Source organism: Trichomonas vaginalis, chromosome V (assembly GCF_026262505.1).
Source record: "Trichomonas vaginalis G3 chromosome V, whole genome shotgun sequence".
NCBI classification, from domain to species: domain Eukaryota; phylum Parabasalia; order Trichomonadida; family Trichomonadidae; genus Trichomonas; species Trichomonas vaginalis.
The window spans coordinates 34131345-34147290 of NC_067207.1; the positions used below are offsets into that span (position 1 = coordinate 34131345).

At 33.9% G+C, this 15946-nt stretch overlaps 5 protein-coding genes and 1 pseudogene across 6 annotated transcripts, besides 4 other annotated features; 3 read left to right on the top strand and 3 right to left on the bottom strand.

Annotated features, from left to right (window-relative positions):
• The first annotated feature begins 218 nt into the window (after positions 1-218).
• Positions 219-1066, top strand: TVAGG3_0454090 (annotated as a pseudogene). The gene has a single exon. A coding segment is annotated over exon 1 (848 nt).
• A 4-nt stretch (positions 1067-1070) lies between these two features.
• On the bottom strand, positions 1071-1313 carry TVAGG3_0454100 (serine threonine-protein phosphatase family; the record flags this gene model as incomplete). The annotated part of the gene is made up of 1 exon (XM_001300864.2): positions 1071-1313. The coding sequence occupies one exon, from the start codon at positions 1311-1313 to the stop codon at positions 1071-1073; it is 243 nt and encodes an 80-aa protein (XP_001300865.1).
• Positions 1314-1331: 18 nt separating this feature from the next.
• Positions 1332-1694, bottom strand: TVAGG3_0454110 (uncharacterized protein; the record flags this gene model as incomplete). The annotated part of the gene is made up of 1 exon (XM_001300863.1): positions 1332-1694. The coding sequence occupies one exon, from the start codon at positions 1692-1694 to the stop codon at positions 1332-1334; it is 363 nt and encodes a 120-aa protein (XP_001300864.1).
• Positions 1695-4171: 2477 nt separating this feature from the next.
• On the bottom strand, positions 4172-5032 carry TVAGG3_0454120 (aldo-keto reductase YeaE domain-containing protein; the record flags this gene model as incomplete). Its single annotated transcript, XM_001300862.2, has 1 exon — positions 4172-5032. The coding sequence occupies one exon, from the start codon at positions 5030-5032 to the stop codon at positions 4172-4174; it is 861 nt and encodes a 286-aa protein (XP_001300863.1).
• A 168-nt stretch (positions 5033-5200) lies between these two features.
• Positions 5201-5238: a mobile genetic element.
• A 1158-nt stretch (positions 5239-6396) lies between these two features.
• Positions 6397-9139, top strand: TVAGG3_0454140 (vacuolar protein sorting VPSs16 family; the record flags this gene model as incomplete). Its single annotated transcript, XM_001300861.1, has 1 exon — positions 6746-9058. The coding sequence occupies one exon, from the start codon at positions 6746-6748 to the stop codon at positions 9056-9058; it is 2313 nt and encodes a 770-aa protein (XP_001300862.1).
• Positions 9140-9475: 336 nt separating this feature from the next.
• TVAGG3_0454150 (phospholipid-translocating ATPase protein) lies at positions 9476-12588 on the top strand (the record flags this gene model as incomplete). Its single annotated transcript, XM_001300860.1, has 1 exon — positions 9493-12588. One exon carries the CDS (start codon positions 9493-9495, stop codon positions 12586-12588), a length of 3096 nt encoding a protein of 1031 aa, XP_001300861.1.
• Positions 12589-13919: 1331 nt separating this feature from the next.
• Positions 13920-14028: a mobile genetic element.
• A 141-nt stretch (positions 14029-14169) lies between these two features.
• Positions 14170-14278: a mobile genetic element.
• Positions 14279-14398: 120 nt separating this feature from the next.
• Positions 14399-14460: a mobile genetic element.
• The last annotated feature ends 1486 nt before the right edge of the window (positions 14461-15946 follow it).

A 15946-nucleotide genomic window follows, 5' to 3' on the forward strand; every position in this document is an offset into this window, starting at 1 on the left:
ATACAAACAGTATGGTTCTTATTGTCTTGAAATAGAAACTCATCTGTCATTGGGTTTAATGTCAGTTTTAAGTTTCCTTCTTTCAATGACTCAGATATCTTAGAATAGTTTGAAAAGTTTGTTGTGTTCTTATTTAGAGCTTGCATAATGAGTTGTCGGTTGTGTTGTATTTCTCTCATAGACGCTGTTTCTTTCGACATTTTTATTCTAGATAAAATATGCTTTCAATAGAAAAAGAAAATTCAAGAGTTGCTACAACTAAACCATTAGATGAACTTTTTACGAATGTCGGTCAAAAGTTTGAGACAGATACCGTAAAGCATGAAGGCTATCGTTTTGACTACCCACTAAGATGGTTAAGAGACCCATCCGTCACAAAAGCTATTGGCTTTCGTAGAATGAAGTTCATTTCAGAAGCCATACATGGTTTCCCATTTACGGTCGCTTTTGAAGTTCGATACTATAACAAAGAAAAACGTACGTATGAGAAATTTGAACAGGGAAAACTTTTACAAGTGAATTTGCTTGTAAACTTAGAAACAACTCTTCAAGCTTTTCAAGAAAAAATAAACGATATCTATCTCGAATATGCAAACCAGTATAACATTGACGAAGGAGAGTACCATCTCGATATTATATATGACAGGAAAAATGCAACTGTTAAAATCAATAAAATAGAAGACCTTGGAGAAAACGTTATATTTCTACAAAATATAACAACTTGGCATGGCATAGATTTTTGAGGATGTTAAATCAGCCTGCATGGTATCCAGTACACCCGGACTATTATGAAGTCTCAAACCCTAATGGAACATATGAAAATGTTTTCGACTCAGATGCTATTATTGTTCATGCTTCATTTTCTGGTGCACAAAACTCTTTTTTATGCTTGGCAAATGACTTTTACGAAAAACCTACAAAGCTATATGAACCGCCGAGTGGAAGTATTTCAGACTTTCAAGTATGGTTTACAACAGATGGAAGAAAGAGAATAGTTCCATTATACCATGCGTTTTACTTAGAACTTAGTTTCATATACAACTACTATCGAACGGTAAAAATATAATTTTTTAATACGGTTGAGGTGTTGGATTTGGTTGCCAACTTGACTGTGGTGCAGGTTCAGGCTGTTGTATAACAGGAGCTTGTTCTTCTGGTTCAGGGTCTTTAGGTATAATACCAACAAACTGACCTACCCTTTTACCAATATTTTTGACTCCGTTCCAAATTCCTCTTCCGACAGATTTTATTCCATTCCATATACCTCTTCCAACATTTCGAAAGAAGTTTCCTATCTTACTGAAGAAACCCATTTTACTATATGTAAAAATCTAATGTCCGCCTAGTCTCTTACGTTTCCTGTTGAGTTCCATAGCATTCTTTAACTGGAGCTCATACATTCTATTTCTCCTCTGGTAGAAAACATACTCTGGGTCAACTCCTGTGTTCGCGTCATCTGCATAAAGTTGTTTATATCCCACTTCAGGGTTTGTATAAAACTCTTTCCATCTCATATTTGCATACCATGGTGGTAAGCCTAACGCAGCGTCATTTGACATGGCAGTTTGCATTTGTACATCTGTTGGCACTTGACCATAGTTTGCCATTGCAGTTTGTATTCTAACTTCATTTGGAATATTCTCTGGGTTTGGTTGTCCAGGTTGCTGTGCATTCGCTAAGTTCTGTGCGTCCATTTAATATTAGATAAAAATATCTCTTACGAGTACATATACTGGACATTTGCAGGCATTGGTTCATCTTCATATTCTCTATATCTTTCTGCCACGTCAAATAAGTAAATGACACAATGGAAAAAACCTAAAACAAGTAGTCCTATTTCAAACCACATTTACTTACCAATAAAATTTCTTTGTTGTGACACTTTTTCCGGTTTATAGGACTCTCTCATATTCTATCTTGTCATATATAAACTCATAGTCATGTATGTCCTCTAACCATCTCATAACGGTTTCCAAACCACTTTTATCGGATGTAAAGTAAAAGCATGGATGGTTATGTAAAACGTCTAAAGTTTCTAAAGAGTCTCTCAAAGTCCAGTCTACTTGGTATTGAAAATCCCATGTGTTATAGAACGGCGGGTCCACTATAAAGAAAATATTTTCCTTGTCTTTATATTTTTCATACAACTCTGTCCAATGACATCTCACAAACTCTATACCCTCAATATATTTTTCTATGTCCTCTTTGAAAACATTTGTATAGTTAAGATATAAAACTTTTGACATAAGTGTTTCAATGTCATGAACTCTTATAGAACCACTATATAATAGTCTAGCAGATATACTATCCCAGTCTATATATTCTGCTTTTTTCAAAACCTCTCTCACAATATTTTTCTTATCTAATGGTATACGTTCCATCTTACCTATAGGTATCTTTTCTTTTAACTCTTTCAATATATTGTTTGTGTCTGGAATATGTTTGAGACGGTCCATATAGTTGTCGAAGTCATTGCATATAATCTTTGAGTCTGGGAATATTGTATGGCACAAATGGGATATATAGAAACTTCCACCGAACAAATCTACAAATGTTAGACCATTCGGTAGTTTCTTAAGTTCTCTCAATATAATATCTTTACATCTACTCTTATTTCCAAAGAACGGTAACGGTGGTTTTGTAAAATTCATTTATATATAATAATAAAAATGTTTTTTCCTGAAAAGTGACAGAAAAGTGACAAAACATTTACGAAGAAGTCTTGACAAAACATTTACGATGAAGAAGTTTCGACAAAGCATTTACGAAGAAATCATGAAAATTCAAGAGTTTTGTATGTTTTAGACCATGTTAGAAAACATGTTAGAAAACATGTTAGATCTAACATTCTAACATAAACATTATTTTTTGGTCATTTACGCTCATTACGATGAAGAAGTCTTGACAAAACATTTACGAAGAAGTCTTGACAAAACATTTACGAAGAAATCTTGACAAATTCAAGAGGGTAGAAAAGAGGTTAGAAAAGAGGTTATATCTAACCTTCTACCCTAAACATTATTTTTGTCTGATTTTACGAAGAAGTCTTGACAAAACATTTACGATGAAGAAGTCTTGACAAAACATTTACGAAGAAGTCTTGACAAAACATTTACGAAGAAATCTTGACAAATTCAAGAGGGTAGAAAAGAGGTTAGAAAAGAGGTTATATCTAACCTTCTACCCTAAACATTATTTTTGTCTGATTTTACGAAGAAGTCTTGACAAAACATTTACGAAGAAGTCTTGACAAAACATTTACGAAGAAGTCTTGACAAAACATTTACGAAGAAGTCTTGACAAAACATTTACGAAGAAGTCTTGACAAAACATTTACGAAGAAGTCTTGACAAAACATGAAAACATATATAATTTGTGAAAAGCTCCTGGAAGACCTCCGAATAAAAACTTCATTTATGTGGGCTAGAAGGCACGAAGTGCCTGGAAGGTCACCCCAAGAAAAAAAAAACTTCATTATACTCATTCATCCTCAGGGCTAGAAGGCACGAAGTGCCTGGAAGCCCCACTCCCTTTTTTTTTTTTTTTTTTTTTTTTTTGTAAATATATTCTTTAATTCAAAAAATTCAATTCGGTTTCGGGCTGGGTATCCCAACCCCAAGTATTCAATTTTATTCAATTTTTTTAGAATTTTGGGTTGGGGGGCCCAGACCAAAACAAACTTTATATTTTGATGTGTACATCATTATTGCGTTATATATTATATTTTTAATGAAAAAAAAATCTGATTCAAAAAAAATTATCACTAATTAGTTGATAATATAAAGAAAAAATATATAAATTGTATGTTTTGAGAGTATTTATCCACATTCACTCATATGAATTTCATTAAATAGTGTCTTTTTACTCCAAAATTTATTTTGAATTATTGAAATCAAAGAAAAAAAACTAGAAAAATTTCTCGAAATTTTTATTTTTAAAAAAATTTTGGATTTTATATTAAAAACTGACACTAGGAGGACGATAGGGCTGGGATTAAAGATACCCCGCTCACTTGGGAAAAATACGGATCTATATTTTTTATTGAACAATCAATAAAACTAACTCCAAAATAAAATTTTTGATTTAAAGACACTATGATGACACCAGGCAAATCTTCCAAGACACCTATCGTCGGGAATCTAACAACCCTAGATATATCTATAAAATAAAATTAAACAATATCTAAATAAACCTTATGATTTGGAGCCGGAAATTCTTTGTCAATTTCAGCCCACTCTTCATCTGTAAGTTGTAAATTAATTGCTTTGAGGTTATCTGCAGCGTGTTCTGGTTTGGCAGACTTTGGAATTGGAGTGCAAATATCACAGTTCAAAACAAAGCGAAGAAGTATCTGAACAATTGAGCAGTTATGCTTTGCAGCAATTCTCTTCAGAACCTTGTTGGTAAAAAGTTGCCTTTTGAGATCTCCGGCTTGGGCAATTGGACAATATGCCATAAGTTTAACATTATGAGATCTCATCCAAGGGATTAGTTCGTACTCTATACCGCGTGATCCTAAGTGGTAAAGGACTTGATTTACAACGCAATGATCTCCATTTGGAATCGACCAAAGTTCTTTCATGTCGTCGACGTCGAAATTGGATACGCCCCATTGTTTGATTTTTCCCTGCTTGACGAGTTCCTCCATGCATTCAACAGTTTCTTTTAATGGAACCCGACCGCGCCAATGTAATAAGTACAAATCAAGGTATTCGATACCGAGATGTTGAAGTGATTTCTCGCAACTATTGAAAATATTTTTTCGTCCTGCATTTGATGGAAGAACTTTTGAAACAATAAATAATTTTTCGCGAATTGGCTTAATAAGATCCTTCAAAAACTCTTCAGAAAGACCGTCACCATAAAGTTCGGCAGTATCAAGTAATACCATTCCGCCATTTACGGCTGTTTTAACAGCAGATTGCTCGGTCTCTAACGGACAGCCAGGATTACCGAAATTCCAGCACCCAAGGCCAATCTTGGGGATTTTATTTCCATTGCTGAGGATATTATACCCGAGTGGATATTCCATCCTGAGATATGATGAAATTGAATGCACAGCATTTAAAAATTGAAATAACATATTGATTTTTTTCAATTAAATTGAAATGATAAATTCCTAATTGGAATCAGTTTTGTAATTTCAGAGGCAATATTTTTGTAATCGTGAAAGGTTAATGAGCAATGGAATACGGTGTTTTGTTGTAAACAGAAATTCATCAAAAGTGACACCTCAGAAAAGCTAAAATATTGAATTTTTGGAACTTTTGATAGAGCACGTTTTTAAATATTAATTAAAGTAAATGTATATTTTGTAAAGATTCTTTTTAATAAAAAAATAAAATTTTGAAGAAGAACACAAAATCTTCTGAAAAATAATATCACATAAACTCATATTATTTTCTAATATATAACTATTTTATATAAAAATCAAATTCAATGATCTTAAAAGCGAAGGATAAACCTCAAAATTTACGAATATAATGAGTGGGAATATAATGCTTATCTATCATAAAACCATATGAAATATCAATTTTTGCTTTACGCCTAATTTTTGACGACAATTAGCAAAAAATGTTAAATGTTAACACTCAGTCCATTTGAATATGAAAAATAAAATTGACTTTGATTAAATGTTTTTATTTATCATGCAATTCTTCTTGCGACCAAAGATTTGAATAAAAGTTCAAAAAATAAGATAGCTTAAAAAATAATATACGGTAGTGTTTACTAATAGATGAATAGTATATAAATTCTATTAAAATGGATTTGATCCAAAAAAATATAAAACCAAAAATAATTGTTATAATTTAAATGAAGAAGTAATTTAAAACGATTTTTGATCATAAAACAATTAATTGTTTCCACCGGAGATTAAATTTTTGAAACAATTATGTAACTAATTTCGATGATGCGTGGCGAAACTATATGGTCTATCTATGTTTTTAATGAACGAATATTTACTTCATTCGTTGGATGCAAATTAATTTTAAACTTAAATTTCAGCAATCAGGATTTAACCCATATTCAAAGTATGTCTGTTTTAAATATAGAAATTCTTAGTAATAGGTAAAACATAACATTTTTATCGTACAACGACTTGATCTTTTGAAATCATAGTTTTTTTCGAACATTACAACAAGTTACAGAGATTAATATAGATATTGGTGCATTAATTAGATTGCACGCAAGAGCGGTCATTTCTGGGAGTGTAAGAGTATTTTCTGAAAGAGAAATGACAATGATCGTCTGAAATACTTAGTTGATATTTGCTGGCTTGGCATGATATTATAGAATTGCGCAGCCGATTTTGATTTCTATGAAGTTTTACTTCCGAAAAATATATTCGGATAATTTAGTTTAATAATTTAATAGTTATTTGCATAATCCTTAATTTTCATATGATGTCAAATCAAATTCACGGACTTTCTGTTTCTGAAAACCATTCTTGAATGAAAATTTTAAAATTCATAAATATGATCGAATAATGAAATGCATTTCCAGTAATTCTAACTTTCTCGTCAATAAAATTAGTTCCGATGATGATTTATTTAATCATTTAGTTAATTTGGTAATTTTATAAGTATTTTGAGAAAAAAGAATACTTAAGATGATAAATCACCGGTACATACGTAATAACTTACAGATTTGTATCGAATGGCCACTCAAACTGTATGTGTGATATTGTTTTGATTGTTTTTTTCTTTATCATTTAAATGACACTTTCTGTCTGTCACTTTTCAGAATGAAAAATTCAGATGATTTCATCTCGAAAATTCAAAATGATCTGAATTGCCAACATTATATATCCGAATGCGATACTGGTTTTATATCGAATGATAAATCGTTGCTGACTCCTTGCTATTTCGGAGGACCGATTTTAAAAAGATTAAATGATGCCAGTAAAGTATTTCAATTCTATTCAAATGCAGGTTTACAGATTGGATCACCCTTCACATATCGAAATGCATTTGATATCCACACCATTTATATTTTTCCAGATTGCACTGTTGGCTTTCTACATAAAGATTCAACACTCGTTATAGTAAAAGCATCAGGTATGATTGAAACTGTATTTTCTCCCATTGCTGATGTGGTTTCTTCTCAGTCTTCTTATTTAGGATTAACTTTTTTGACGAAAAATGGCTTAATTATATTCGTAAATGCCTTCAAAAAGTCAGTAGATATTACAATCTCCGTAGATCCGACAATTACTCCCGTTAATGTTGCATTACACTCCTTAACAAACGAAACATTTATAATTGTCAGCGATGACCATAATATTTACTTGAAATCAAGAACAAACCTTCAATACCTAGCCGGATTAGATAGTCTACCGCAAAAATTATATGTCCCTATTGATGGAAAAATCGGAATTGCAGTTATTTCAACTGTTGGAGTCGTTTTTCCCATTGATTCCTCAATACAAGACCACATCCCATTCGTATCATTGGAAGAATGCGAAATTGCTGGCTGGTGTGATGATATTTTCGTTTCTTTTTCAAATTCAGAAATTTCAATTTTTTCGAATTTTAATTACATACAGACAGTTCGCTTTGACGATCTGAGATATGCTTTTTCAGACTATAAAACAATAAGAGTTTTAACTTCGCAAGGTTTATACGTAATTGTTCCAGAAATAAAAGAAATTACAGATTTCAAATCGAGTCCAGAGCGTGATACTATAAACTTGCTCATAAATTCATACAAATTATACGAAAATAAATCAATAGAATGCTTATTTAATACAGAAAATCTCGATTATTCGGATGTCGTTGAAAAAATGGTCAGAATTGCACCTTACATACTCGATTTCGATATACAACGTACGATAATGAATACTTCTTCGTTTGTAAGATCTTCTACGAACTCATTTAGTTTGAATTTTTCAAATTTTGCTGAAATTATCAAAAATATTAAATTTATTAACACCATGTTCCTAGAGAGAAAGATTTCGTTTACTACAACCCCTTACATGGTTTCTTTTTTGGAAAATAATTTATTTACAGATTTTTACACTTTTTCAGTCGAACGACTCTGCAACTTGCTCTTATATAACGAGGCTGCTCGTTTAAGTGACTTTTACGGCATGAGCGAGGCAATTGTTTCCGAAAAATGGGCTGTTGACTATTTATCACTAAAAGGCCAAGATTCTATCAATTTTGTCATCAACAGACTCAAAAGTATCCCGAATGTCAACTACCGAGAAATCGCCGATAATTGTCTAAAGAGGAACTTCCCCTCTTCAGCTGTCACTTTTGCGAATCAACTTACCTGTGTAAAAGACCGCGTCCAATTTCTTTTGCCGCTGAGTTTGAAGGAGAGTATAGACTCCTCAATTAATAATCTCGATGGTTCTTCAATAGTTTCGGTTTGGAAGAAGACAGGACAAGAATTATCACAAATGAGAGATACAATATTGTATTGCAAGTGGATGAACACTAAATTACCACTTGAATTTAATGAATTTGCAACTTACATATATGTTTTCTTTGAACAAAACATGAAAAGAACTAAATCATACGGAAATGACACAAAAGTTCTAGAAGCTGGACTTGCTGCTATTCCAGAGAATGATGTATACTACAAGCAAGCATGCCATAGCCAGATTGCTCTTAATATAATGCTTGATAAAAAGAAATCTGACAAATCTTCGCTTTCTTTCACTAAATCTCCAAGGCAGTACATGAAAGAAGCTGTTATAAACAACGATGAAGAGATGTTTAAGAAGATCAAAGACAAATACCACTTCTCAGACCAGATGTCATCAGTAATCAGACTCCAGGCACTGGCTTCCAACGAAATGTGGTCGCAGTTTGATAATGCGACTCGTTCTGAGCCTCCATGTGGCTGGATGACTGTTTGCGACATTGTTTTCGCTGCAGGAAACTTTGAAAAAGCGAAAAACTTTGTCAGAATGGCCCCAACATCCCAACAGAAACTCGCAATGTGCGATAAACTGAAGATGTGGACTGAAGCAAGGATTATGTGTGAGGAATTGAAACTTAACGAATTAACGGAGAAATATAGAAATTTAGAACTCGCTTCTCACTTGTAAAACTAAATTTATGTGTTTTATTTGTTATACATGTCATAATTTTTAATTTTTTCGTTTTCTCTTAGAAAAATTTGATCTTTTGTTTAATTTTATGTCTTATCTAAATTAAACAAAAATAAATGGTTACCCTACTTCTATATATTCCATTGGTATTATAGTCAAGTTCTGAAAAATTGATATTGAATTGCAAATTTAATTTTTCATGCACATGTAGCATGCATCAATATAAAATATATATTTCATTATTATTTTTAGGAGCATTCTGTAATATTTAGATTATAATAAAAACAATGCGCGATTTTCACATAAAGAAAGATAATTGATCAAAATATGCAATGTCATAAGTTATATGCATTCTAATAAAGCTAATAATCACATAATCAGCATGTAACCTTTTCCAAATCCCGATCAAATTGGCGAAAATCTAGATTTTTATGGTTCTTGTTCACTTTGATCCTGAAGTTAAAGAAGAACCGAAGGATCAAGTGCTTCAAACGAACATAACAGATTCAAACAATCTCAATATTACCGAATTAGCGATTTCTTTCATTACTTTTTTCTTTTCTAGAATCGCATTTTGGTTTTACTTCGGTATATTCATAGTTCAGACATGCATTCAAACACCTTTATATCCAACAACAACTATTATTCCACTCATTTTCACATTTTCTTCATCAATTGGAATTTATATTTTACAATCTTATCGAAAACGTAAATTAAATTACATAACAGACAAGAAAAAAGTACGTGTGCGTAGAAACCATCAATGGGTTGAGATATTACAAGGAAATATCAAGCCTGGCGACGTAATTCTTTTGAAAAACGGCGACACAGCACCATGTGATGTTGTTTTACTAGCCACAGGTAAAAAATTCCAGATAGCTGTCAATACTCGTATCATTGATGGTAAAAATCAATTAAGAGCCAAAAAACCGATTCAAAAATGCGATCATTTCCAACCAGAGAACATTTTGAACACAGACTTCCAAATAAATTACGCCAGAACGTCAGAAGGTAATCTTCCTCCCCTTACAGAAAGAGTTCAATTTGACGGAACAGTTATTGTCGGTCAGGAACAGCTAAACATCTCAAATGAGCAGTTTATTGAGAAGTTCTCTATTGTTTACCATACAGACGAGATCATTGTCGCTGCTGTTTACACTGGATCTGATTGCAGGTGTTCATTACACAGCAAAACAGGGTATTTCAGGTCTACACTACTCGAGAAACAACTCAACAGACAGAACATGATACAAATTGCCTTCATTTTCATTCTTTCCATGGTTTTAGCGACAGTTTCGATTTTTTATAGGGATATTTCAAGCAGTTGGCCAGTTTTAGATGATACACCTAACTGGCAATACTATACATATAGCTTTACCAACTTCCTTGTCCTTCTAACTCCACTTTCTCCGTTTGAATTGTATCTAATGATTGATATCTCATTATTTATTCACTCTTTCTTCCTGAAAACAGCTATATTGTCATCAGTCAACAGATTGGATGAGCTAACTCATATAGATTCTGTTGTTGCATCAAAATCTCTTTTAATTGGCACTCTTCCGCCGACAATCAAGAGAATTTACGTGGCAGGAAGGATGTATGGCCGATCAATGACCTCGCAAGAGCTTTCTGAGACAGGAATTCAAGGTTCTTCGAATGATGAATTTGATGACCCATCATTTTTCGAAAATGCCAACACTCCTGAGGTCAGCCTCTTCCTCGAACACATTTCATTATGCCATCAAGCCACAGTTCAAATAGAAAAAGATTTTATATCTTTTATTTCATCAGTTCCAGCTGAGGAACCACTTCTCAGACTTGCCTCAAAGAGTGGAGTAACATTTGCCCACAGAGGACCCAATCAGTTGATATATTTGAAGGGAAATCTGATCAGAAACACTCTTCTCGCGACAGGATTCATCCAAGTGCCAAATTTCGAGGACACATATGTTGGACAAGTCACCTACATTCCGCAGTCCAAGCAACACCCGCGAATTTCAGTGATAATCCGCGGAAAAGGCACCGGATTCATTTTCACTCGCTGGAGTGTCGAAGAAGACCCTGATTTAGAGGGACTCCCCCTGCACGAGCTGAAGGAGATGCAGTCGCAAGGGTTGCAGGTCACCGTGCTCTCATACAAGCAGATCTCGCCTGAGTCGCTGAGTATCTCTGGTTCTGACATAATTCAGAAATTTTCTGAAATTGAAAGAACTGGCACTTTTTTGGCATTAGTTGGCTTTGAAGATCCTCCACGCGACGGCGTTTTGTCTTTTGTTAACAAAGTGAGAGGCAGCGGAATACAGATGATTCTTGCGAGCCACGGACCAATCAGAACTCTCACGACTCACGCTCTTTCTTTGGGAATTTTGAAGAAAAATCAGGGAACTTCACCTTTACGAGGAAATACACAACTTGAGATTGATGGAGAGTTGGAGAGGATGCTGTCTAATTTGGGAGGATTCGATGATGCTCTTTTGATGAGTGGAAACCAGATACAAAACATAATTCAGTCAAAAGTTAAAAATGTTCCTCAAATTCTGAAAGCGTTCACTGTCATTCTGATTGACAAATGCCAGCCAAACGATGTCCAGCTGTTGGTGGAGTACATCCGGAAGCAGGGAGAGATGACAATCATCGGAATCGGCCAGTCAATCACAGACAGCGGGTTCATGAACGCTTCTTCCATGTCAATCACTGTCTCAGACGATTCTCCGACTCCGATGGGAATAATTTCTGATCTGACTGTCGACAGATTCGACCAGCTCTCAGACATAATCTTTGTCACGTGCCAGTGGTTGTACGACAGAATCACAACGATGATTAATTTCACTATTCCTCGCGATACATTTCTTGGATTAGTTCAAATGGCTTATCAGTTCCAAGTTGCTTTTTCTGGAACTCCTCTCTTCACTGCCGCTCATATTCTGAGTGTTTTGGTGTTTACTGGATGTCCTGCTGTCTCTAGATCTGTTCTGAACAAAAGAGTTGGCGAGTACATCCTCAAAAACACTCCGCAGAAGTACTACTTGAGAAGAAGGAAGCAGCCGAGGTTGTCATTCATCAGATTCATGATTTCTTCTGTTCTCTGCATTTTGGGAGCAATTTTCTCTGTCTGGTTCAAGGCTTTGGTCGACAGAGATGTGAGGAAGCCGTACAACGACACCATTTCTCTGCAGCAGTTCAGGTATTCGATGTCTGCAACATTTATTTTGTCTTGTGTCGCGTGGACAGCAACGCAGACTGATACTTGGACTCTGTATCATAATATTTCATTGTTTGGAAGCTTGATCTGTTTCTTTGTTGGGTATAGTTTGGTGACTGATAACCAAGGAAACTCACAGACATCAGGAGTTTCTTCGACAATGTCTGGAAACTGGATTTCGTCTTTGTCTACTTTCATTTTCCCTATTTGTTCTATCTTCTTGCAGTTCTCGTACACACTGTTCAAGAGATTCTTCGAACAGGAGAAACAAGTAAAAGCTCAGCAACCTCAACTTGACAACTCTCCTCAAGCTGCAATTGTCTAAAAATAATGTTTGTTTTATTTATTAATAAAAATTGTGTTATTTTATTATAAATTATGAATTTACACATGAGAAGAAAATAGAGAGAACTTCACTGTAAAAAATTGTAATTTTGGGAGAGTTTTATGAAATTTGGTTTATTCATTAAGAAGATTAGCGGTAGATTTACTTGAATACTAAATTTTACATGTGTATATGCAATGTACACAACTTGCCTAGCAGGTTGACAATTTAAATCTTTTGAAATATCTTGGAAAATGATCCTTGCCAGAAATTAATCAAATTTTTCTTTAGAATGGCGGGAAAATAATTAATAAAAAGTGACAATTCTGATGAGCAATATACTTAATTTCAGTATCCCAGAGGAATTTACTTCATTATGTAAGTTGGATAGATTAATCTGGGACCTATCACGCGAGAATTTCGATAATTCAATCGCGTCAATTCAAGAAATCCTTCAGAATTCAGATATTAACGTAAAATATATTTTACATATGATAGATGAAGTAGCCGCACGAAGAATTAACAATCTTGTTCTATACGCAAGACTTATTATTAACGTTTGTCCAGAATTGAGTGATACAAAAATGTTTGCGCATGAATGCATCGCAAACGCAGTAAATTTTCTAATAAATCCAACGGAAATGACAAAATCAAATCCAAATCTCAATAATTTTAAATTTTTGAATTTTTTTGATTCAGATTCCATCGAATACGTAATTATGAACGACAACGTAGCAGAATTACGAAACAAAATCACAGAAAGTATTCACCCATTAGTAATTTCAACCTATTCTTTACCTCAATTTTCAGGAATTTCTTTAATCTCACTCGCTGCTTACTTTGGATCGATCAACTGCTTGAAATATTTCATGGAAAACTATTATAATCCGGGATACGACCTATTAACATATTCAGTCTCTTATATACGAAAAAAAGAGATCTGACATTGTGTCAGATCTCAGTAAAAGTGACATTTACATGTCAAAAAAATAGAATGAGTTTAAGTAATTAAAATTGAGGGTGAGAGTAGTATTGTATGAAATAATATCTCTCACCCTCCAATTCATCCTATGGCGCCGAAAAAATTTTGGTGAAATGCGACCACATTTCACCAAAATTTCTCGGCGCCATATAGAGAACTAGAGCCTGTGAGGTACTGATACTATCCATGTACCTCGCTGCTCTAGTTCCAAGCCAAAATGGCTAAAAATTGCCCGCAATTGTTCACATTGCGGGCAATTTTTAGCCATTTTGGCTGGGAATTGGAGGGTGAGAGTAGTATTGTATGAAATAATATCTCTCACCCTCCAATTCATCCTATGGCGCCGAAAAAATTTTGGTGAAATGCGACCACATTTCACCAAAATTTCTCGGCGCCATATAGAGAACTAGAGCCTGTGAGGTACTGATACTATCCATGTACCTCGCAGGCTCTAGTTCCAAGCCAAAATGGCTAAAAATTGCCCGCAATTGTTCACATTGCGGGCAATTTTTAGCCATTTTGGCTGGGAATTGGAGGGTGAGAGTAGTATTGTATGAAATAATATCTCTCACCCTCCAATTCATCCTATGGCGCCGAAAAAATTTTGGTGAAATGCGACCACATTTCACCAAAATTTCTCGGCGCCATATAGAGAACTAGAGCCTGTGAGGTACTGATACTATCCATGTACCTCGCAGGCTCTAGTTCCAAGCCAAAATGGCTAAAAATTGCCCGCAATTGTTCACATTCCCATCTTTTGTTGGTAAGACGAAGAATATGAAATAAATTATGAAGAAGATAATGATGAATAAAATATCACTTTTTATATTTTTGACACGTAAAGTTGTCACTTTTCTGTCAAACCGTTTTTATCGTTTTCGTATATAACAAGTCTGCAGCGGAAATCTGGAAATCATAAAAATGTTCGAAAGTAATTTCCCTAAGTACAAAAATCTGTATGACTTGGCAATAGATTACCATCGCAATGAAGTTTTAGACTATTTCATTCAAAAATTCGGAGCACCTCAACAATTTTACATTTCTTCTATTGTAAACAGCTTCAACTTGACGGCAACTGTTTTCTTTGCAACACAGACTACGACTTCATACCAAAATTTTAACGTTGATAGGGCAAAAACACCAATAATCAATTTTTGTGCGGCAACATCATGTTCTATCCTCGAAAAATACCTGGAAAAGCTTGAATACGATGTTAAACATGAAGATACGATTAAAGTAGACGACAGATACCGTTTGAGCCCAAGAGATTTTGATTTCGACACAACAAGAATCTACAAGGAAGAAGAATTTACGCTCAGACATATGGAGTACAATCCTATCGTATACGCCTTACTCTACGAAAACTTTAAGAGCATAAAATTTTTGATAGAAAAGGGAAGTACAAAAAACGTGACATTCAATTACCGAAATCAAAGATTTTCTTTACTTTCATTTTCAATAGTTTACAATTTAACCGACATTGCATTGTTTTTGATTGATAACAATGTGAATCCAAAAAAAAAAAAAAAAAAAAAAAAAAGGTAGTGGGGCTTCCAGGCACTTCGTGCCTTCTAGCCCTGATGTTGATGTTTAGTATAAATGAAGTTTTTATTCGGAGGACTCTTCTTCTTCCTCCATTGCTTCTGGGAAGAAGCCTTCTTCTGGGTCGAAAACATTATATAATGTGTCGCTTTTCACAAATTATATATGTTTTCATGTTTTGTCACTTTTCTGTCACTTTTCAGGTAAAAACATTTTTATTATTATATATAAATGAATTTTACAAAACCACCGTTACCGTTCTTTGGAAATAAGAGTAGATGTAAAGATATTATATTGAGAGAACTTAAGAAACTACCGAATGGTCTAACATTTGTAGATTTGTTCGGTGGAAGTTTCTATATATCCCATTTGTGCCATATAATATTTCCAGACTCAAAGATTATATGCAATGACTTCGACAACTATATGGACCGTCTCAAACATATTCCAGACACAAACAAAATATTGAAAGAGTTAAAAGAAAAGATACCTATAGGTAAGATGGAACGTATACCATTAGATAAGAAAAATATTGTGAGAGAGGTTTTGAAAAAAGCAGAATATATAGACTGGGATAGTATATCTGCTAGACTATATATAGTGGTGCTATAAGAGTTCATGACATTGAAACACTTATGTCAAAAGTTATATTTTTCTTAACTATACAAATGTTTTCAAAGAGGACATAGAAAAAATATTGAGGGTATAGAGTTTGTGAGATGTCATTGGACAGATTTGTATGAAAAATATAAAGACAAGGAAAATGTTTTCTTATAGTGGACCCGCCGTTCTATAAACATGGGATTTTCAATACCAAGTAGACTGGACTTTGAG